At 43.6% G+C, this 24,282-nt stretch overlaps 1 protein-coding gene across 3 annotated transcripts; it reads right to left on the bottom strand.

The window, feature by feature from the left end:
- Positions 1-8,225: 8,225 nt before the first annotated feature.
- On the bottom strand, positions 8,226-23,856 carry IMPA1 (inositol(myo)-1(or 4)-monophosphatase 1). Of its 3 annotated transcripts, none has more exons than XM_015405622.1 (10): positions 23,732-23,856; positions 19,853-19,927; positions 19,376-19,444; positions 18,997-19,130; positions 16,813-16,917; positions 16,468-16,513; positions 16,238-16,346; positions 15,103-15,211; positions 11,850-12,001; positions 8,226-10,812 (listed from the first exon to the last, which is right to left on the bottom strand). In XM_015405622.1, exons 2-10 carry the CDS (start codon positions 19,853-19,855, stop codon positions 10,694-10,696), a joined length of 846 nt encoding a protein of 281 aa, XP_015261108.1. In that variant the 5' UTR covers positions 19,856-19,927; positions 23,732-23,856; the 3' UTR covers positions 8,226-10,693. The 3 variants fall into 3 exon arrangements, with proteins under 3 accessions (XP_015261108.1, XP_015261109.1, XP_015261110.1); XM_015405623.1 differs by lacking the exon at positions 23,732-23,856 and adding an exon at positions 23,294-23,366; XM_015405624.1 differs by lacking the exon at positions 19,853-19,927.
- Positions 23,857-24,282: the final 426 nt, after the last annotated feature.

Below are 24,282 nucleotides of genomic sequence, written 5' to 3'. Positions count from 1 at the left end.
GAACATGTGCCCTTGGGTAAGCTGTTAGAAGAAACATACTGAGCATCTTATTTTGGATGACGTTTTTCAGTTCTGTCCTCATTGCCTAAATTTTCATCACCAGGTTGAAACTGCACGCTTGGATAATCCTGCTAGCTCTGTAAGTGTGCATAGACATTTGTTTATAAGAAAAGAGAAAACTATTGAAGAGAATTAGAAAAAATAGTAAGTATTCTGAAGCTGCAACATTTCAATGACCTTTTGCCGCAAATACTTAATGCTGCAGACTTAAAGAAACCACTAATGTGGATGGCCACCAAATGAGAAGGGAGCACTCACTGGAGAAGACCCTGATGCTGGGAAAGATTGAAGATAAAAGAAGAAGGGGACGGCAAAGGATGAGATGGTAAGACAGTGTTATCGATGCAACGAACATGAAGTTGAGCAAACTCCGGAGGGTGACAGAGGACAGGAGGGCCTGGCATGATATGGTCCATGGGGTTGCGAAGAGTCGGACTTGACTGTGCGACTGAACAACAACAACAACAATGTGGATGGAAGTAAGCTCTGCTCCTCTGCCTTTTTAACAATGTTCCTTTCCGGGCATGGGTTACAAGCAACACTTTTTGGGGTACTCTGATACTATTGAAGAGGCAAATTTGGGGAACTTATGGCTGACTGCATATATGTAAGGGATTTCCAAAGAGATGCTAAGAAGTGCCTGTTTGCAGTCTCTGAGAATGATTGAAATAAAGCTTATAAAAGAGAAGGGGATGGGGCTGATAGCTGCTCTTATATAGGCTTCATCCCCCCCCTCCCCCAAATCCATCAGAAAGCAGATTCATGCTATTTGGCTCATCCTTCTACTACTGTGGCAGATGGTGTTCCTTCTCCAGTCTCTCCAAGTTGCAGGTTCACCACCAGTCGCCACATGAAGAAACCCTCATTTTAATCTGTTTGAGATGCTGGATAGCTGTTGGGTTGACATTTAAATCTTGATGTTCGCTGGTAAATATGTAGTGCAACTTGATTTGTTATGTAGGATACACTGAGATCTCCAGTTCACCTAATCTCCAATCCACCTCTAGCAGTGTCATCCTACACAGTGTTTTACCTGGGGTTGCCATCCTCCAGGCATGGTCTGTAGTTGTCCCAGAAGTTCCCCTAGAGAAAATGGCATCTTTGGAGGGTGGGTTCCATGGCATCACATCCTGACAGAGCACCCTCCTCTCCCCATGTGAGGCAAAACACCCTATTTCCTCCCAAGGGTTAATATGAACATTAATGGGCCTACTCCAGCGTTGCAGGAGGTGTCTGTAATTAATCCATCTTATCTACAGGCTCTTATCTCTGTCAAGGCTGAAGCCAAGAATGTGGCAACGAGTTCATCTGGCCAGTATAAATGGAGGGGGAGCAGGAGTGATGCTGAAATCTACTAGAGAATTCTTGTGACTATGTGTATCACCTGACATCAAAGGGCCAAAGCATATAATGGCGCTAGAGATTAAGGGGAAATGGTTGCTGACTTAGTGACTTTATAGGACAGAGGTATGGACTATGCTGAATTGTAGAAACATGCTTGATCCTCTGTTCCTCTGGACTCTGCAATTCTGTGGCCATGCTATCTAATGCCAAGTACCAATATGCTAAACAGAAAAATCAATTTTTATTGTTTTTGTGCTATTTAATCAAGAAGAAGATGATATTGGATTTATACTCCACCCTTCACTCAGAGTCTCAGAGCAGCTTACAAATTCCTTTCCCTTCCCCTCTCCACCCCACAACGGACACCCTGTGAGGTAGGTGGGGCTGAGAGAACTCTTTCTAGAACTGTCCTTGAGAGAACAGCTCTGTCAGAACTATGGCTTGTCCAAGGTCATCCAGCAGCTTCAAGTGGAGGAGTGGGGAATCAAACCCCGTTCTCCCAGATTAGAGTCCATCCATGCACTTAACCACTACAAGCAAACTATGTTGCCTAATTGTATTCTTTTCCTTTTTTTGTTATCCAATAAACCTTTTCCTATTTTTTAAAGAAAAGCTCTGGTTTCCTGTGTGCATGCAGCTTCAGGGACCCACAGGTCTGAGCACTACTGGCCAGTTAGAAGGGTGTTGACTCGGGAGGACCCAGGTCTGGGTTTTGACACCTCAAATCTCCAGGAATTTCCCAAGCCAGATGCAGCAACCCTAGTTTATACCCTTCTAAGTGCATTGAAGTTAATTGGCTTAGAAGAGTGTAAGTGGCCTCCTAGGTGCATAAAAGGCAAGTGTTCTGGCACAGATGTGGAGATTCATTCAATTTGAAAAGACAACTTCTGTACAAAAACCCTTGGAACATAGCAGAACATGCATTCTGGAAGTACATCAGAATGAGTGCAGATGTTGAGATGATTCATCTTTACAGGTTTTTTTTTAAAATTTTCAGCATAAATCCAGAGACCTACAGTGCAATCTTATGCAGTGTGACTCCAGTCTAAGGGCCAAACTACATGATACACCAGACATATTTTGGGTCCCATGGGTGTACAGCTGGACTAGCCAGTCAGACATACATTGAGGGAAATGATCTTGTTTGCTCAGTGTTGCAAGGGAGTGCTGTGAGTGGGGGGGAAAAGATGCTTCCGGTTTCCCTCACACCCTATTTCCACCAGTTCTGGGGGGGGGGGGGGGGGGGGGGCTGGAGGGCTTTTCCCACCTTCCTCTAGCTCCATGAGGAAGGTGTGTTCCCCTGATGTACATCTGACTGCAAGTCCAGCTGTGTACCTGTGACCCAACACACATTGGGTATATTGCGTAGCTGCACCCTAAGCCCATTGAAACGACAGTAATGAGTGACTCTGCTCAGGAGTGCACTGTTAATCCTTTGTCCAGGGTGGAAGCTGGTTGGGTTCCCATGCCCCTCTCCCTTCATCTGACTTGTTTCTGATTTCTTAGTGTTCATTTTAAAAGTTTTGAGTCCAGTGGCACCTTTAAGACCAAGAAAGTTTTGAGTCCAGTGGCACCTTTAAGACCAAGAAAGCTCACACCTTGAATAAAACTTTGCTGGTCTTAAAGGTGCCACTGGACTCAAACTTTGTTCTACTGCTTCAAACCAGCATGGCTACCCACCTGAATCTATGTTTATTAAAAAGTTAGGGTTAAATATTAAATGCTGGTGATATGAAAAATAATCCTGTGTACTGTGTGTGTATATGCCAGTGGCAACTTAATGTAGTTAGAAACAGCTAATTAAGTGGACTGGATACATAGGACTTCTTTTGGATTTATCGCTAAGGTTTTTGAGTGTCTAATCTCTTTACTAAGTCCTTTTGCCAAATGAGAGGTGGGAGGTGGTACAAACAGTACCAAGTACGGCAGGATTAAAATGATAAATGTCAAGTCACTTGGGCTGGGAGCTGCTTTCCATCAATCAGATATAAAAGAAATCACAGTTTGATTCCTCTGAGAAAGCTTATAAGACTATAAATCATGACATGACAGTTTACCGGGGGCTTCATTTAGATTTTAGCAAGATTAAAAAGTGGCTTTTATTGTAATGAAAGATGAAATTGAGAGATTTTGTGAAACTTGTAGGTTGAGTGCTGCTTGTTTTGTGTACATGAGGCAAGATATGCAAATATTCTGTCCATAATGAGCATCTAAGTTTGTCTGTGAAATCTCCCTCCCCCATTGAAACGCTGTACTAGATTCAAGCCACACTTTGTTTAAGCCTACTCCAGGAAACCAGAGAAAAATCTTCATTTAGGAACATGCTCTAACCACCTCATCACTTTGCCATGCTACATGGATGAAGAGAATCATGTAGGTGTTTTCCACACAACCATTCTGTCTCTTTTGACCAAGCGACAATCAAGTGAGATGGATCTATGTGACTGGATTTGCTGGTACAGCTCTGCTGTTCACATATATGTACTAACTGGATGGCCCAGGCTAGCGTGATCTTGTCAGTGTCTGCATCGCTAGTACTTGGATGAGAGAACACTAAGAAAGTCCAGAGTTACTACGCAGAGGCAGGCAATAGCAAACCATTATCTGTGCCTCTCTTGCCTTGGAAACAATACAGGGCTGACATACATTGTCTGCACCCTGACAGCACTTTCCATCACCATTCAGAGAGAAATTGTACCACAGGGAATCAGCTTCCACATCATTCTAAGCTCATGTGGATGGAACTTTTTGTCTCAGCTAGATAAGGAGCTGCGGTGGCTCAAGTGGTTAAGACGCTGAACTGCAGGCTGTGGAATGTCAGTAGTTCAGCAGTTCGAGACCCGGGTGCCGCAAGATGGAGTGAGCTCCCGTCTCTAGTTCCAGCTCCTGCCAACCTAGCCGTTCGAAAGCAAGAAATTGCAAGTAGATAAATAGGTACCACTTCGGTGGGAAGGTAACAGTGTTCCGTGCGCCTTGGTGTTTAGTCATTGTGGCCACATGACCACAGAAACATCTTCGGACAGCGCTGGCTCTTCGGCTTTGAAACAGAGATGAGCACCGCAACCCTAGAGTCAGATTCGACTGGCTTTCGAGCAAGGGAACCTTTACCTTTACTAGATAAGGAAACTTGGGTTGTTAGAAGCATCTCTCGCTGGAGTGACATTTCCATTCTTCCGGCTGGACCTTGCAGCTTTAGCTCTGTTTGGAACTTTAACATAATATTTCCTGTGTGGATGAGATATGGTTGATAATGTGATTCAATGGTAGGGGCACAGGCAGTCCTTATTCTAACATCTGGCCTCCCCCATAGCCAAAAAATATATATATGAAATGTTGGTTCAGAAATCAAATAACTGCAGATAAAGCTCCTGGATTAGGTCAGATGTGTGTGTGTGTGACGGGGGCACAGGGAATTGCAGGGCAGCGAAAGCCTCAATCCCAGACCCTTTCAGGAAGACACTAAAAATTCTCAAGAGGCGATTGTGCCTACCTTATGGCTCTGCTGATAAGCGTTTCACCTCCAATTTTGCTATCATCTTGTTCTGAAGACTTGTGAATCACGGGGAAAAGAACAACTGGGAAATTCTCCTTACAATACAAAACAATAGCATATGACTACTGCGGAGGCCTACAGCTAGGTGAGGAGCTGCTGCCACCTAGGCCTGAACACAAGTTTTGCAGGCCAAAGTACACAGCCCCATAGCTCTAGTTGCTGAGGTTTGAAGCTTGGTGCTTGTGTAGCCCCACAGACCTGAATGGTGCCTGCTGGGGAGAATTGAAATACTTTTCATCTTCCTCTCCTTGGACCAGAACATCTCCTGCCAGTTTATACACCTGCCCAATTCCAGGATCCTTTAAACTCTTAGGTACTCTGCAGTGTGAAAAATTCTATTAGTTTGGATTATAGGAATTTTTTTTACCTTCAATCCTAATCCCCCCTCCAACCACTGTTGTAGCTTTTAAGCAGTCAGTTCTTAAATGCTTGTATGAAACCTGTTCACATTGCAGTGAACTCACACACACATGCTGTACGTACATCTCTGTGGAAGAAAGTGCCAATGTGCATATGCTTTAAAACTAGGAACTGGTACCTGGGGTTTAATTTACACTGTTCAGTTGTACTTGTATTGCATGTAGCACAAGAATTAATCAATGCACATAGAAAGAAAAATAGTGTGCACTGTACCTGGATTGTATATACATTCACTGGGATGCGTATATGTGGCTAGCCTGGACTAGTTCAAGGGGAATGTGAGTGTCATGACATCAGTTTCAGCATCTTCTCCTCCAGTCTATTAAAAGCCATTAGAGGCTTGAGCAGGTTGGTTCTACTTCATAGCCACCCGCTCAGCTGCCCTCTTTAAACTTTCCTGACAGCTTCTAACTGGCCAATGCTGAAACAGACAATTAGGAGCGAAGAATTCTGTTCCCACCATCTGTATCCAGTGCACTCCTCCCACCAACCCCATTGTTGTGTGTTGTCTTGTGCGAGTACAGACAAAACTTTTTTATTTTTGGTGAAATTTAAACTCCCCAGTGTATTTTAAGATTTCAAATTCTTTTGCAAACCTGGGGAGGCCCCCTCAAATCTGAAGGAAAATCTGCTTAGTGTCAGTATGGTCCTGATCTGCAGATTTAGATAGCCAGATGGGGACCACACTTTACTATTATATATATGTCTTACAGCCTGTTGGGTAAGAGGGTGTCCTTGGATTCAGGGCACATTTCTTTAATGTACTGTAAACATCATTTCTGAGACTTGTAGAAAGAGCAAAAAAGAAGGCACTATGCCAGATTCCAAAAAGAAAGCCTTTAATTGCTTGTAATTTCTACAGCAGAAGAATCAAGGAAATAAATTTGCAAGTTACATTTTTCTGTTTTATAAACATAACAAAGTGACACCCAGGGCTATTTTTGGGCAGGAACGCACAGGAACGGAGTTCCGGCTGGCTTCAGAGTTGGCTATGCCCACTACAGCCAAAACCTGTGTGCCTGGCTACAGAGGGAAGGCCTGAAGAGAGATCCCTCTGTGACTCTGAGGCGGGTGGGCCAGGGGGGGCCTGGAAGGATAATTTAAATACCTCCCCGTGCCTGTCCAAGGGCCAACTTGCCCAGGCTCCCTGCAGTGGCAGGGTGCCCAGGCAAGCCAAGGGAAGGCAATTTAAACTCCCTTCCCTTCAAGGGGGGGGCTTGCCTGAGCTCCCTGCAGCCGTGGGGCGCCCAGGCAAGCCAAGGGAAGGCATGGGGCTGTGTCCTAAAATGCTAATGAGCTGTGCTGTCTGGGGTGTGTCCTAATATGCTAATTAGTTTCTGCTATTGGGTGTGGCTTATTATGCTAATGAGTTCCTGCTGGGCTTTTTCTGCTGAGCTTTTTCTACAAAAAAAGCCCTGGTGACACCTATATATAGAGTATAACGGCACTCACTGTATTACTTTTCAGCTAGTGAACTGAGTCCCTCTAGTGGCTTTGAGGTAACATCTAAACACCTTCCAGTCCACCTGTTTTTTGAAAAACATAATCCACACAAGTACAGATGTTCTCTCTTCCCCTCCATTCTCTCACTCACATTCCCCATTTTATCTTTTTCTTCACTGTGGTTTTAAACAAATTTGTTTAACTTCAGTAAAGACATCTCCAGCACAAATTTCCCTTTTTAAAATACAAGGATTTCTTACATTTTTCTCCTGTCCCTCCTCCCAGGAGCTCAGAGAGCTTCTCCTCTTCTCCAATCTCCGTATAATCCTCACAACCACCTTATAAAATAGGTTAGATTATTGAACTGGGCTGAATGGGGATTTGAATCCAGGTCTCCCCAAGGCCTAGACCAACGCTCTGCACTGGACAGTATACTGGGTGTGACACAACTCCTTTGCCTGTTACAGGGGAAGTGGATGGCAGGCAGGCTGCTAGTACTGGATATAGTTTTACCCATTTACAGTACATCTTTATCTCACCTTTGCTCCAAGGAAGCCAGTGGTGTCTGTTCCCCCCCCCTCCTTACAGCAACCCAGCGATGTAGGTTTGGCTACATGACAGAGTGATGGGCCCTGATCCTCCGATAAGGGATAAGACAATGGGGACCAGATCCTAATCTCACACTCTAACTGCTATACCACACTGGCTGTCTCTACTGACTCTCATAAAACCACTGTAGTTGTGATGTGTCTGCTTTTTTTTACAGGCTAAGCACTTGATATTCATTGACTGCTAACTTTTGTAACGGAAGTGCTACACACATACTGTTTGACAAAAAATATTCACGCTTTCCCAAGGCCAATAGTCTGAAGGTAATCTTTATTTTAAGCGTATACTTAGAGCATTCCAGAATAGTTTTCATTTTACAAAACAAATATGCCTCACATTGGAGCCCCCTTACCTACAGTTTCACACAGGAACCCAGAAGCCATCTATTTGTCCTGGTATACTTAGGAAGTAAAGTATAAAGTAAAATTCTGAAAGCTGATGAGGCACAAGCAGTGTCTAGAGCAGGAGTGGCCAAAGTTGCCCAACGTAAGAGCCACATAGAAGAGCCCCAAGACATGAACAAATCTTACACACATTTTTACTGGAAAATATGCAAATTTGTTTATTAACACAGCAAGAAATAAAAACAAAAGGAGTAAAAACAGATATTGATAATGATATTTAAAGAGATAAATGCTTTCTCCAAGCTGGGCGGGGGGGGGGATTTAAAGTTGCTTTCTTCCTCTGTCCCCCCCCCCCCACTCAAGCCTATTCAGGGAGGGGAACACTGGCTAGGGAAGGGAAGACCGGCTAGAGAGGCATGACTCCCCTTCCCCAGCCACCCTGACAGGTGCCGCACAATATGTGTGAAAGAGCTGCATGTGGCTCCCAAGCTGCAGTTTGGCCACCCCTGGTCTAGAGAAAATTTGATTGACATTTAGAATAGGTTCTGTGGCTTTTGGCACTTCATGCAGCAATCCCCTAGCACTGGTGCTAAATCTGTCACAACCCAGAGGTTCACAGAATTGAACTGCTAGACTTCCACCATTACTCAGCTCCAAGGATGCATTTGCTGCTCAAGTTAATATAGCAAGAACCTCAGCCTTGGGCTACAAAAAATGTAACTAATATTTACAGCCATGTAATTTTAAAGAAATGAAACTTTAAAGATTAACCTTATTGGTTACATTTAATTCAACAACCCATTATTATAATCTGTAGAGGAAAGTGTACGTTTGCAGTGATGGCATGGCTATGGCTGAGCCTGAAATGCCATGGAAGATCCAACACAAAGGCCAGCAGACTAGTACACAAAGGATGTGTTGTAATATTACGGATACACCAGTTTTGTCAACAGATTGTTCTTGATGTGCATGCAGGCAATCACAGTCATCAGAGGAATCATAATAACACAAACTGTTTTGTGACAAAAATATGGCTGCAGATGGGACACTGAAAACACTCTGATGGCAAAGATCCACCCATCTAAATATATATGATTCAACTCAATCTTACTGAATAGTGCAAAACGCTCTACAGTCAAACCTTCAATGTATAATTCAATGGCATAATTTTTACACCAAATAAGACATCCATGTACAGTATATATCTAGAAAACGAACAACCAACCGTTGTGGCAACTTAAACACAATATAGCAGTCCTTCATGGCCCGAACTCACTTCATAGCTTTAGCCCACAAATGGGTCCACAGCAACTTGGATCCACCAGAACGTTTCTGTGAGAAGGATTTCTACCCACAGAGGGTGATCTCCCCGCCCCCGCATCCTCAAATGCTGCTCCTTGATGCTGGAGCACCCCCAGAAGGGGCATCCTACAGTAGGAGGTGAGAATTTCTGTGGGTAGAAACCCTTTGGTCCATGTAAACACTCTGGAGATCCAACCTCGTATCTGTCACAGAAGATTTACAAGAAATACTCCATGGGATCCCTCTGCACAAGAAGCCTTCTGTTGATACAAGAGGTGAGCCTCCCACATCAGCGGAAAGTTCCTTGCACCAGAGGAGAGCACAACCATTAGCAGAACAGATCTGCAGGGCCCAATCTACCTATTCCATGTGCAGGAAGGATGATCAAACTCTGCAACCAAAAGAACAAACCCACCCCCATCAATTTGCCGTTTTTTTCATACCAGAAACAAATTCGGAGGGGGGGGGGAAGCTTCTGATAAAGTGTCTGATTGTGTGACCCTCCAGTTAAAGACCAATGAAAGCAGACTTAAATTGGAGTAACTGTGTGAAGGATTGCAGTGCTACTGGAGGACATTTCAGTGTCAAAACCCGGTTAGGTGTCTTCTTGAATGCTGCTGATAGGTGTGCTGAGAGTTTATATGGTGAATTTTGGCTGAATATCACCACACTGGTTAATAATTCAGCACTTGCATTTATATTTTATTTTTCTTCTTGGGTCTAGGTAAGCAGTCAATCCTTCAGTACCCTTTTAGAAATACTGCTAAGCCACTACGAAGAAGCAATTTTTTTTTAAAAAAGGTAAATGCTGCAAATAAAACCAATGGAGATGATGCTCTAGCCAGAGTTAAGCAATTTTTAGCCTTAATGGAGAGATGTAAGCTGAAGGACATCTTCCAAGGAACTTGGCAGGTGGGAGCTTCCACCTGGCCTTCAACACTGAAAGGTAAGACACCTGAGGGGATGGGAAAAACATTTACAGGGGAGAATTACTGGGCAAGAGAGGGGTTAAGCACTTCTTCCACCTACAGGCCAATTCTCAATGGCTAATATTACCCTCTCTTGCATTGCTGTTTGTATCAGTAAAACACAGAGTTGGGATTGTTCTTTTCTGAGGTAATGTGTAGCTAGTCTTCCTACTACACAGAACATCTCATTTATTCTTGAGAAACTTTCCACCAATATCTTGGAACCTTCTCTGTGGTCCAAGTTCCACACATTGCTATCAGCGTAGTCTTGAATTGTAGAACATTGTCCAGAAATGAAGAACCTCTTATTCACTATTAATTACGTGAGTGCTATACATATTATGTCCGAAAACGCAGCAGGTCATATCCACCTCACTTCTAGCCAGCATCACAATTACACTTAGTGATATTTTTTAAATGCTTTCTATAATGGACAACGGTTAAGATCCAGAATGCATGTGAAGTCTGGAGGGTGGGGGAAAAAAGAGGAGAAGAGAAGAGGAATTCAAGTATCAGGCTTTGAAATGTTCAAACCAAACTTATAGTCGATTGCTATTCTACTCAAGTGCAAAACTGTGTCCTTTGCAAGGAAAGCTATTTTTATGGGCACAGACCAACTCCCTGTCACAGGTAAGGTGAAAGGATAACATTTAATTTGCTGCATCATCCCTTTGAAAAGGGATAATCTGAAGCTCTTTGGCTATCCTCTCTGCTAGAACTTGGCTGTTTGCTGCAATTATTCTTCTGGACATCAAATCAAATGGTCCACCTAGATAAGAAGAGAGAGAAAAAATATTTGTGGCCTTATATCCAACTAAGGCTCTGTTGCACTGTTCGTAGTACACTGTTGTATTACATATACTATACTGTTTTAGTTCACTGTTCTCTAAATTTGTAATCCGGTTTTACTGATTATTGGCTGTAGGTTTCATACTGTTCTTATTGCATTGTTTTAATGGTATAAATCCACCTTGAGTTTCAGTGAAAGATAAATGAATACATTTTGAACTGGAAAGCACCGCCACAAGTGGAACAGATCCACAGGATCCAACCCACAATGAGGAAAAGCAAGGCAGCTGCACTTTGGCAGTAATCTTCAAATCATTCTGTTCAAGGCAAGCATTACAACCTGAAGCCCTGCAATCTGCAGAGGTAACTGATAAGAAAAATACAGCCTTTGAAGATAAGTCTGTCCTTTAAAGGGAGACAGTGTGCATTTAAAGGGAGGCAGCTAGAAGAAAATTTCAGGAGCCCTGAATCCCTTAATGGATACTAGTACACAAAGAGTTATATGATATTATAAATAGAGAGCATCTTCAACATTCAACATGCAAAGATACATTTGTACACTGACACAGGAAAGCAAACATTTCACATATAACCACTACAAATCTGGAGCATCTACACAAATTAGATGTGTCCAAACCCCACTGAATGGAACCCAGACACAGTTAAATGCATGTATGTCTCTTAATATTCAATCATTTGTGTACTTTGGGTTAGATCTTAAACACTAGAAGCACAGCAGCACTTACAGAACTTTCCCAGCTGTCTTTTCCCCATGCAGCATGTTGTGCTCACCAAAATCTTGCTTGGGGTGCTGGTGGTGTCAGTAAATGCTGGGGAACAGTGCAGGGATGCATGTGTGCAGAGTGTTCATACTGGGCTGAGACCCTGTGTAAGGTCCAAGAGCCAGTTGACCCAATGTGGAACAAAGCACAGCATCCAACATCTTGTTGCTAGCTAAATGTTCATATATGCCAAGTGTCTTTTTCAGTTTGTTTTTATGTTTCTCACATAGTTTACCTGAGACATCAAGCAGAACTCCACCAGCTTCTGTAATAATTATTCCAGCTCCTGCCATATCCCAGCAATGAATCCCCATCTCATAATAGGCATCTGCTCCTCCCGTTGCCACCAAACACATATTTATGGCTGCTGTCCCAACTGCTCTAATTCTAAAACAGAGAACATGCATTACCAGAAAACCTTGGGTTGTGCATAACTATACCTGTGGAAGTCATCTGGGATACCAGTGTGGAAAACGATCCGAAATACTCTCAGTGGAACCGGACCCCCTCTGCCTGTAGTCCCTAGGAATGCTTCTTCTGGTGACAGGGGTGAACTGGCGGTTCTGTATCAGAACTTGGCAAAAAAAAACCTTTTTCCTAAATAGAGGTGGCCTATACCAGTGGCAACAGACATTTGATTCCAACCCATTAAAAAGGTAAAGGTAAAGGTTCCCTTGCTCGAAAGCCAGTCGAATCCGACTCTAGGGTTGCGGTGCTCATCTCCGTTTCAAAGCCGAAGAGCCAGCGCTGTCCGAAGACGTTTCCGTGGTCATGTGGCCAGCATGACTAAACACCAAGGCGCACGGAACGCTGTTACCTTCCCACCGAAGTGGTACCTATTTATCTACTTGCAATTTCTTGCTTTCGAACTGCTAGGTTGGCAGGAGCTGGAACTAGAGACAGGAGCTCACCCTGTCTTGCGGCACCCGGGTCTTGAACTGCTGAACTACTGCCCTTCCACAGCCTGCAGTTCAGCGTCTTAACCACTTGAGCCACCGCAGCTCCCATTATCAGTATATTATTGGTCACAGCAGCAACCACAGTGGTCGAATCATCCATTCACTTTTGGAAACCATAAAATTTGAATATACTGAAAATACATCATAAATTCTATCTTTAGAACCACCATTAGTCATACTTGAAACAAACCATTCTGAGATACGGGTCTAATGATGCTGTCAATGAGCAACCTATGACCCAGAGATGCAAGGAAAGGAGGAGCTCATTCAAAACTTTTTGAGTAAGCAAAGTTCCTGCAGCCATGCCCTCCCCCGTTGCTTCTCACTTGTCTCCTATCCCACATACTTCTATTCATCCCTCTTGTGTAACACCCCCCCCCCAATACCTTGAAGACAGGAGAAATGTGGTTTCTATTTTCAGTAAAGTATTTCCATCCCACTCTCTCAATCAAAAACCATTCCTGGAAGCAGCTTACAAAGGGCAAACAGTCCCAATGCTGCTGCTCCTGTTCCAGCCCAAGCACAAGGAGTTCCGTTTGTTTCTGCAAGCAGTACACTGAAACTGGAAAGATTTGTCCCTGAGTAAATGGGAAGGGGCTTATGCCCTGGACAATACCACTCCTGAGCCAAACTTACGATTTAAGAAGCAGTTTGCCAGGGCCGGCTCACTCGCTAGGCGAACTAGGCATTCGTCTAGAGTGCGGGCCGGCCCTGAGGGTGCCAAACCGGCTCCCCCCCAGCCAAAGCCCCCCAAGCCCCCGCCAAAAGCCCTGTATCTCCCTGACTGCTGCCGCCGCGGGCTCAGGCCGCCAAAAGCCAGGGGACCGGTGGATAGCCTCCAAGGTTTCCAAGCAGTGCCTCCTTTAGTCCCCTTTCTTCCCCCCCAGCACCCTCCTCTGAAGAAAGTGCTGGGCTTTCTCCAAAACGCTCAGATGCTCCCTGCCTCCTGAAACCAGCCCGAGGTCTCCAAGCGGAGTCCGCTGCCCCTTCCCGCCCAGCTACTTCCTCCGAAGACAACCAGGCTCCTTTGGAAAGGCAGGCATGCACTCCCGAGGGGGCGGGAGGGGGGCGGGGCGAAACGTTCTCCCTACTCCGGGATGGTGGCCTTAGACTTGTAGGGGCAAATTCCACCTCTCGCGTGAGAGGTCATTCTGGCTCCCCCAGCTCTTGTTAAGGGCTCTTTAAAAAGTTATTGCCACCGCTGCTGTTCTCAGCAGCGGCTGCGATGCCTGCGGGGGCGGGGTGAAGCGTTCCTTTGCCTCCCTGAGCCCTGGGGTGGTGGCCTTGGAGTCGTCAGGGCAAATTCCACCTCTCGCGCAAGAGGTCATTCTGGCTCTCCCAGCTGTCCTTAGGGGCTCTTTAAAAAGTTATGGCTGCCGCCGCTTTCGCAATCTTGGGAGACGGATTGGCAAAAAGCAAAACCAAAAGCGCAGGAGTTTCTTTGCACGCAGCTTGTGCGGCTGGCTGAGTGCCTCTTCTGCTTGCCCACCTCTCGCCTCTGCACCTCATCTTCTGCCAGGCATGGAGGAGCCCAGCTTGCCCAGGCTTTTTGCCTCCTGCTGCCTTGGCCCTCTGGTGCACGGGTGAGTCCCCAAAGTTTGACTCTTCCCCTACAAGTCTCTGGCGCTGGAGGTATTCGCCTCCTTCCCTCCTGCCTGCTATGGCTGCATAATTGTGAGAGATTTCTTAACATAGTGTTCCTGCCAGGGAAGCTGGGGACCCTGCCCATGAGTCTCCATTTCATCCTCACAACAACCCTGTGGGGTAGGTTAGGTAGAGAAGGGGAGATTTGGCCCGGGGTCACTCAGCCAGCAGAGTGAGAATACAAACCTGGGTCTCCCCACATCACCGGGAAATTGGAAAGTCTACGCCCTTGACATCAGGTGCAATGCACAGCGGAGATCTTTTGCGGCAGTGTTTGAATCCGCCCCTTAGGACTGGCAGATGATGAGGCAGCCCCTGCAGTTGACTGGCAGTGGATTAGGATTGGAACAGGCGTCTTCTCCCGCGGCATCAGTAACCTGCGGAACTCACCATCACTGGATGCACTGGTGGCCACTAGGTTAGGTCGGGTTAGAGACATTCAGCAAGCCCAACTGCGTGCACGCTCTCTCCGCATCAAAGCAAAGAATGGACAGAGTTTCTGTGCACGGTTGCCAGCTCCAGGTTGGGAAATACCTGGAATTCAGGAGCATCCACCACCTCCGGAGGTAGTCTGATCCACTCTGTGTGTGTATGTGTGTGGTGCACGTTCAGCAGTTGGACTTCCTTCACTGCAGGCCCTGCCTGGATGTTGGCAACCCCATAATTGGTGGGCGCGCGGGGGGGGGGGGGCAGAAGGTGGTCTTGCCTAGAGTACAAAAAACCCTGGAGCCGGCCCTGCAGTTTGCTGTGTTATTGTAAACACAGTTACGCCCCTTGAGTTCAATGGGCTTAGAAAGGTGTGAAGATGCTTAAGACAGCACCACTAAAAATATAATGCTAAGTACAACTTAGATTTTTTTAAAAAGAACAAAAAAGATTACATACCCATGTATAGGAATGCTGAGAAGCCTTTGCATATTAGAAAGAACAGTTTTTAAAACCTCTGGTTCACGATTTGATCCCAGCTCAGACACTATGAGTGCTTTTGTAATATCTGGGGGGAAAATGCAAAAATAAAGGCATCTACTGTATACTTAATTTTGATTTACTTTTGCTAGTTGTTCAAACAGAACAAGATGAATAATGAAAGAGTACCATCAGTCATTCTAAGAAAGGTACCAACAAAATGTACTTCCATTTTGTACATAATACCATGAGAGCTGTCAAGAATATGGCTTGTCCTGCTGACATACTTATCTGGATTGCCGTGAGCTACATGTTATTGCTGTAATCCGCCTAGTCATTCAACAAGGACCTGAAGAGGAAACCATGGCTGATCTAACAGGGTCTTAATAAGAACCAGTCATATTGCACCTATTTGACTTACAGATCCAGGATCAGTTATGTCCCACAGGCTTTTGCCTATTTTTCCCCACTGCCTCGTCCTGAAAATTCGTGTTGGGCTGCAATCAGACACACATAAACTGACAAGTGAGGCTGCAGCAGAATTTGCATTCACCGTGTTTTGTTCACACAAGCTATTTCCTCTCCAGGATCAAGCTCAGAGAAACCTGTTCTGCCTGTCAGCCCCTGATGTTAGCTGTGTACAGAGTCATGTGGCTGGTCCCTGTGATATCATGACATGCATGTCTACACGAATTTTTCAACTGAATCAGTTATTAAAGCAGAGGCTACAAACACACAACTGAATGGACATGCATTTTTTCCCAAAATTATTTTTTGAAGATGGACAGTCCTTCATATCATAGGAAGAGAGGAACATGCCAGGAAAACTAGTTAATCAGGAATCAGTTTGCAGGTTAGGATGCTTAGAAGGCAAAAGCAAATTCATTCTACTAGACAAGAACCCGTGTAGTGTCGTGTTCTAATTATTAGACTCAGTTCTGAGAGACAGTTTAGAAACCAGCAGAACACTCCTGCCATCGGTTCCTTGGCTGATATCTGGATTCCATCAGCTGAAATGTATTTTGTCCAAACATGGCTTTTCGCACCCATTATTCTGTTACTCCCTCCTGCCATATTTTATTAAGCAACAATAAACGCAATATAAAAGCCTCACCTTGTTGTCGTGATACGTGGAGCTTCTGCCCATTGCAAAATGCACCTTTCCCTTTCCTAGCAGTGTACATCTTGTCTTCTACGCAGCTAAACACAACTCCAAATTCCATCTGCCACCAGGGAAATGCAATGCTTTAGTGTTTTGAATAAACAAACACAAAAAGCTATATTCTGGGAATAAGCTAGGATGGAAACTTTTTTCCTGAATATTAAAATAACACAATTAATTACCTTTTTATTTACTACAAAGCCAATGGAAACTGCTACAAATGGAAACCTGAAAAACAAAAAGTGATAAATACATTGCACTTAGTATAAAAATTATGTCTTTGAATTTGTAAGAAAAAATGGTACAGGTATTGTTCACGTGTTAATTATGGAAATTTGCAACTCTGAGAAAACCTTAATAGTGCCTCCATATGAAGAAGAAGCCAAAAAAACAAACAAAAAAACCTCACAACCAAACCCGAAACCCCAAGTTCATTCCACAACACAGCCCTCTTGCTTGAATTTGGCAAAATAAGATATGGAAATATTGCTTCTCCAGGATGTGTAGTGGGAGATGTAGAAACATACCTGTGAACAAAGTTAGTAGTTCCATCAATAGGGTCAATAATCCAGGTGGGATTATCAGTTAAAATACTTCCTGCACCAGCTGCAACAGATTCTTCACCAATAAAACTAGAGTGAGCAAATATTAAAAAACGTTTAAGACAGTTTGTCTGGAAGACTGTATAATACACAAGTCGTTTTCACATGAGCTACTCAGATCCCCTAAAATGTGAAGTCAACTTCAGCAAACAGCACTCATCCAGCACATACAAATTTCTTATATGCCATGACAATGTAAAGTCATGCTGTGGAAATGTAAAGAATAATTCACACAGGCCTGTACCACCATAGATTCTGTAAACTCTCAAAGCCAATAATGAAACAAAAACAATCAAGTGCTCAGTTAAGCAATTTACTGTGGAAATTGTATAAGGAACTTAAAATTGTCAGATTTGCCTTTGCTAAATAAGATCATACAGTGAAAAGTAGATCCATCCAACTAAATTTGCTAAAATACAAATGTCTCTTCTAACTGTACTCTGATGATTGCAGTTTGTAATCCTACATGGGACTTTCCACATGACATCAGGACTTTGAAACTGGGATATGTCATGTGCATCTCCACTGAGCCCTAGCTGAAGGCAGGAACATCAAGACCACCAATCAACCTTGCAAAAATCCTCCTGCATTACTCTGACCCACTGTAAAATGTTGCAGTCGTATTTAGAGATGTGCAACAAGGGAAGGGTGTTCACTGCATTTCCCTTGGTGCATCAAGCATCCTTGCTGTGGAGGAGACTGCATATTAACCTCAGAGGCTGGACCAAAGTATGAAGCTAATCATAGAATCAGGTTGCACTCTGAAGCATATACCAATGTGTTTCTTCTGTTTTTCTACTTATCTCCCAACATAGATTTGTGTGAGCATCCTGATTATAAGCGTGTTATCGCTTCAGCAAGTTATAAATTTCCCTTTTTATGATATTAATTCATTGGGTTTAGAGATTGCTGCTGGTGTAAACTTGAACACAATGTTCAAGAGATGGCAGAAGAATTTAAATAATTCAAAGACTTTGCTTTTTTTAAAAAAAACCTGATTTTATGACTCCTGTCAGGGTCCTTTTACTAGAATCCCCTTCCCGCCATTAACAGAGCCCTCCCAACAGTATGCATGTAATTATAGTTGAACCACTGATCCAGTTTTGCTCCAAACAATGCAAATATGTCCCAATTTTTTCAAGCTCTGTCTAACAGACTACTAATTTAAATTCTACTCCAAGAAACGTGAAAGCAAAGAATAACAATTTGGCTTTAATGCCAGGTAAATCCAGGCATATGGGCAAGCCTCTACTCTAAAAGATAATAGCACTAACAATTTAGCTCTGAGTCAAATAGATGTTAGACAGCAAGACACCAGTTTCACAGCTTCAGATGCCTGACTGCTCAGAGATGCGCCTCGCCTGGCTAATTCTAGACTTGCTATGATTTGTTCTTTTTCACCATAACCATTTCTGATCTTGTACAATACTTATATTCCTCAGAACTATGTTATAGAACTATATAGCCACTTTTGCGCTGTTTCTGCAAAGAGACATCCTTTCTCCCTTTTCCAGACAGACAGACAGAAAGAGATGTTGGGTCACTGCATCATTACAGCTCCAGACTATACTGTTCAGTAATTAGACCATTACTTATAGTGGTTCAAAGTATTTGCATCTGCAAACAATCAAGGGTAGCCTTTCTTCTTGAGAACCCGGAAATCTGAGTGCCGGCTGCTGTAACATTGCCTTTTGTAGCTATCTGACCCACCCTCTCTTTTTTACTCATCCTGCCACTTTAGAAAGTGTTAAATGAATGCTGACTGCAAACTTTTTCATATAGTTATACCAAAGGAAATTAAAAAAAAAATCAATAGAGGAAAGGCCACAAAATCAAAATATAAACTTTCTGTGTCATTAAACAAATCAGCAGAAATAGCAGGAAAAAGTCCATGGCAGTAGAAGAGATTGTTTGCTAAATCAACCCAGAATGTTGTTTCTAGGAAAAATTTGTAGGAAAATGGTTTGCAAGTAGCAAACTAGAATTTTCAGTGAGCGCAACTTTAAGGATGTTGGTTTATTCTGTTAATCTGCACATCCTACACAATAATTCATACTTTTCAGATACATCTTATTGAAAGTAAAACTTGAGTTCATAAATATTCAGTACCTGTGAGAAGGATATTTTTCTTTTATAGAAGAAATAATCATGTTTTCCACTTTCTGATCAGTGACTGTCACTAGATCTGCAGGAGAGCTTTTAACCATGACAGCTATTTCCTCCTTCAGTGCCTCACATATTATCTGAAAAGAAATACTTTATGTAAATGTTTGGAAAGCAGCAGTTAATATGGCCTTTAATAATGCAGATAAACAACATAGTGCACTTTGCAATTGGCAAGTATATATATGCCAAGATATATTATATGATAGCTGCAATCAAACTTTCCTTTCATCCGAAGAGGTGTGCATGCACACAAAAGCTTACACCCAGAATTAAACTTTATTGGTCTTAAAGATGCCACAGGACTCAGACTTTGTTCCCTTACCTCTCCAGCTTTTCTTGCTAAAGTAACTGCGTAGTCCATGCATCCTTGCCAAGGATCAGCCATCGTTACCTAGGTAAAAGTACATATTTCACAATGCACAGAAACAAAAATATCATAATACAATAAAATACAATTTTAAAATTATGTGATTAAAATGTTGACAAACTCTGCTTTCTTTAGTAGCTTGATTCATTCCTGTTGAAATACGCAATTTATAGATAAAATTAATTCCAGAAAAAAAAATACTACGTCGCCTTATTGGTGCTTTAACTACACTTTTGGTTCCCACAGCTTGCTTGAGTTGCTTTGTTTCACTGTTTCAAGATGGCACTCTTGTGCACACCTGGGACTGGTAAAACTGAGTGTGTGTATGTGGCTGGTCAGACAGTCAGGATGCAAATATTCTTAAAGCGTTCAGATGGGAAAACTACTACGTGGTTGACATACAAGGGCAGCAGAAATAGCATGCAGTCTCACCATCAAATTTCTTTAATCAGGGAAACATTCCTATAAAACCATAAAATGCAGTTGGTCGGACTTTCTCAAGAAATGCTGAAATGACAGAACGTAATAAATAAGCTGTATAATTCTACAAATTGCATAACACTCCTAAACATATTTACTCACAAGGAAGTCCCATGGAATATGCTTAAGCAGAACTAATCACAGCCACCATGTACCTTGGTCTTGGGCCCCATGCATACCACCCAGGACCAACTCAAACATTATAGGAAAGCAAGTTACATGATTTACGGGGGTGTGTGGATTCCCCCCCCCCCCCGGTGATCAGGACCCCGCAAATTTTGTTGCCCTGGTTGTGTTCCTCCACCTTAGCAACCTTCAGCTTAGGGCTGCAGCCTATCATTCTGATTTTAAACCTGCAGGATTTGAAATTAAACGCCACAGCTTTCAGTGGGGTTTGCTTCCCAGTATGGCTACAAACCCAAACAGAAAATACGTTAAAGTGTGTAAGTAGGCATGATTCAAAATAGACTGAAGATGTTTTGGTTCATTACGTAACTTACTAAAACACAAGTTTTAGACAAAAAAGATATTTTAGCACTATTACTGCTAATTTCCAAACATAGTATAATAAGAAAGTGGCCCCTAGAAATCCCATCTCTGCCTGTCTCTGCTTCCCTTCCTGCTTACCTGACTAATTGCCTGGTTTCTCCCTTACGTAACCCACTCCACTGACAGATCCCATCCTCCAAACCATCTATTCATTCATTCCTTCCCTTAACTGCCAGTCTCCCCCCAACTCACCATTCCCAGTGACCAGTTTCCCTCCCAACCTGCCCACTTGCTTAGATTCTTCCCAGTTGGTTCCTTGCCTTAAAACACGGTCTTGGATTTTTTGGTGACACATACATGGGTTACTTTCACCCCCTCAAGAATGGATAAGCACCTACTTTTAAAACATTTTGTATGTACGGTATCTATAAACCCAAGGATTATCCCAAGGTTGCGGATAGATGCATCCACACCCTCTTAGCAATTGCACATCACATGTAAAAGCAATACCTGGCTCTAAAGAAAAACTTTTTTCATATATTTATTTCTGGATGTGTGTTATTTTACAATAGTAATATTGACCACTGAGGAAGGCCCAAAGGGGTCATAAGATATAGCCATCAATTGTATATGAAAAACTACCAGTTCTGTGTGCAAAAAGTTTTAAGAGTCTGATATCTGGATCATTTATTTTAACCTATTTTAAGTTTTACTAATGTGTACACCCTAATAAATATTTGTATTTTTATTATAACTTATTTTGTTAGCTTGACCCTCATATGTCACAGTCATATATTGGGCTGAGTCCTTCCCCCCCCCCCTTCCTCATTTTTTTTAAAGGATGTCTAAGAATTTTAAAGTACTCTCTTCAAGGCTTGGTTCTCAGGATTGGTTGTCTAGTCTTGCGTCTGGAAATCAATACTAACTATTTAGAATATCTCAGCATATCTCCTCCACTGAAAGTCTATGGTGACACATAGCTGCCTTCTGTTTAATGCCAGCAACATCCATATTGTTTCCACCTTCTTTTGCAAGCGCCTTTTGCATAGATGAAAATCACCGAGCACAACCAACCTTTAAACAGTCATTTGGCAGAACAGATTTAGAGGAGCGCTTTTACATTTTTCAACTCTAGATTTTCAAGGTGAAATGAGGGCCCCCCCACAAAATGTGGACTACACCTTTCCCCATATGTTGCATGATGCTGTGCAGAGGAAATTTGTATAATTATAGTGAGAGGCCTATGTTACAGGTGCCTGCAATTGGCAGGAACCTGCCTGAATGAATCATGTTCACACACTTGGAGACATATGAGAATTGGTAGCCAAAAAGAGTTCATTAAGCAAACCAAGTAAAAGACCAAACAACTTTGGCTGGCAAAAAGACAAAAACAAGACAGAGGTTGCTTTTGAGGGGTTATTAGAAATGATTGATTGTAGAATCCTTAGGCAAGAACCCATGAACAGTTACTATTTTATTTCTACTCCGCCTTTGCCCTCAATGGGCAACCCATTCAGCAGCTAACATCATTCTCCTCTCCTCCATTTTATCATCACAACAACCCTGCAAGGGGTTGAGAGTGTGTGATTAGGCCAAGGTCAGCCCAGCAGGCTTCCACAGCAGAGGCCAGATTTGAAGCTGGGTCTCCCAGATCCTAGTCCAACACTCTTGAGCACTACACCACACTGGCTCTTGCCATGTTGAAAAATGAAATGTATATATTAAGAAACAGTTTAATCGTAACAATGATGAACCACAGGTTTTAGAAGTTTATCATTGTTATTATTTCTGGTGTTTTTTGTTTTTAGTATGTTCTACTTTGTAAGTGGTCTCAAGAAGATTCTCTGGAGAAAATGACATCTGAAAAAAAAATATGATTTGCTATCTTCCTGGCAGTGGTGGACAGTGCTGTCAAGTTACAGCTGACTTATTGCAACTCCACGGGGTTTTCAAGGAAAGAGATAATGGTTTGCCATTGCCTACCTCTGCACAGCAACCCTAGATTTTGGTCTCCAGTCCTGGTACTAACCTGGGCTGACCCTGCTTAGCTTCTGAGATCTGACAAGATCAGGATAACCTGGGCCATCCAGATCAGGACTCAAGCCAGAGAATCCCACAATCTTGTTCATGTAATGACAAACATGGTTAGTTGTTGAAGCTGAACCAAGCTAATGTTTTCCAACCAATGAGTTTCTAGTACCACAACTCGTTAGCAGATGTGTATTTGTTCTAGAGAAACCAGTATATTGCTGTGTGGGTGGTGAATTTTCCTAGCACTCAAAATAGCAATATTTTTGCTTCTGGGAAAACAGAATTCTCCTTTTCCCAGCTACTCTGCCAATAGTAATTGACACTGCTGCATGAAACTTGGCTAAGACTATCAAAGATATCTAATGGATAACACCTATTGATGTAATGAAGATCATCACCTATTCACATCTCACCTACCAGTAGTACTGAGAGAACTTTTAAAAGCCTTTAAAAAATTTTACAGAAATAAATCTGCTTTCTTCTCTTAAAACACCTCAGGCAGGGAAGCACTCATATATTTCTTAACATCTACCATATCCCTACACAGCAATGTACTAACAGTTCACAGTTTACTTTAATGACATAAAGTTTACGCCTATTAGTAAACTAGAAAGAATATCTAGAATTCCTTGGTTTTGCATGAATAGTGGGGAGGTGTGGACTGACTAGTGAGTGAGGCCACTTGGGAAAGTCCTGGTGGGCTCATGGCCACGGCTGCTTTCCTCTGGAGGGGCCGCCTCACCAGGCCCAGGGCCCTCGGCAGGCCTCGCCTAGGCTTCCTCTGCACCAGCTAACCCTTTCCCCCTTGGTTATATGGCAAGGAGGGATGTGACCCTTTTCCAGGAAGAGTGTCTGGAGGAGGAGAGGAGTTACTTAGAAGCGCTTCCAAGCGACATGGATGTTGCAACTTGCAGCATACGGATCGAGCCTGCGGTTGCCATTCATCTGGGCGACGATTCAGCCCCGAAACATAAATAACAAATCCCCAACGAGCGCGGAGCAAAAACAGGAACGGACGTACATAGTGAACCGCACACCAGCCCACGCATGGAGAGGCCCGCCCGGCTCCCTTCCGGCCCGCTCTTTGGCCCTACATCAGGAGGAGGGCGTGACGGTGGAAGAGGGCGGGGCTGTTCCGGCTTCCCAGCCCGTCCCTGTGCCTCGTCCGTCCGTTCCCTCTGCCCACCAAAGGCTGGTCTCCCCCCCTTTCCTTTGCAGGAGGACCACCAATTCCTCCCTGGCAAAAACAAAAACACCCGTAACTGCTTAGGTCGGCGGGCACGCGCAGCTTTTCTCAAAGTGGCAACTTACCAGTGAAGGGGGAGGGAATGACCGCCTCAGAGCTACAAAGAGACAGTTGGACGAAACAGCATCCCCGCCAGACTCTGCCCTCCGGCGGCCGCCGCACTATTAAAGCCGGGTTCAGAGTCTGGCACGTGACAGCCTCAACGTCTCCACTGCGCAGGAACCTCCTAATATAATCCCACCCCCTATGAGTTGCATCCCTTACTGCGGCTGCGCTGGTGAAGGGCAAGAGAGCAACGGAAACCCTCTGGTGTCTGTTGGGATGGGATAGGACGGGGGGGGGGAGTGAAATACTGAGGTGCAAAGCCTAGCGAAGGAGGACGGAGCGGCCCTGTTCACGCCCCACAGCGGATGGCATTCATAAAGTGCATTGTCTTTCAAAGAGCACGAAAAGCAACAATTTCCTTTGTACTGTTAAGATAAAACAGGACACGAGTCCAGTGGCACCTTACAGGATGACAAAAATTTATTCCCGCGTAAGGTTTTGTAAATCAGAGTTGACTTTTATCAAATGCATTCGAGTCTGTTAGCCTGATGCTTTTATTAGGGTGTTATAA

The sequence above is a fragment of the Gekko japonicus genome, unplaced genomic scaffold (genome assembly GCF_001447785.1).
Source record: "Gekko japonicus isolate JY-2015 unplaced genomic scaffold, Gekko_japonicus_V1.1 scaffold3606, whole genome shotgun sequence".
Classification (NCBI taxonomy): domain Eukaryota; kingdom Metazoa; phylum Chordata; class Lepidosauria; order Squamata; family Gekkonidae; genus Gekko; species Gekko japonicus.
This window is presented reverse-complemented; position numbering and strand designations above follow the sequence as displayed.

Bases quoted from the DNA above. Each gene is read 5' to 3' on its own strand.
- IMPA1 (XM_015405622.1), bottom strand. The intron at 15,212-16,237 runs GTGAGGCTTTTA...TTTTCCCCCCAG, and splicing joins CCACGTATCACGACAACAAG to ATATTACAAAAGCACTCATA. The intron at 10,813-11,849 runs GTAAACTATGTG...CTTCTTATCTAG, and splicing joins AGTTCTGCTTGATGTCTCAG to GTGGACCATTTGATTTGATG.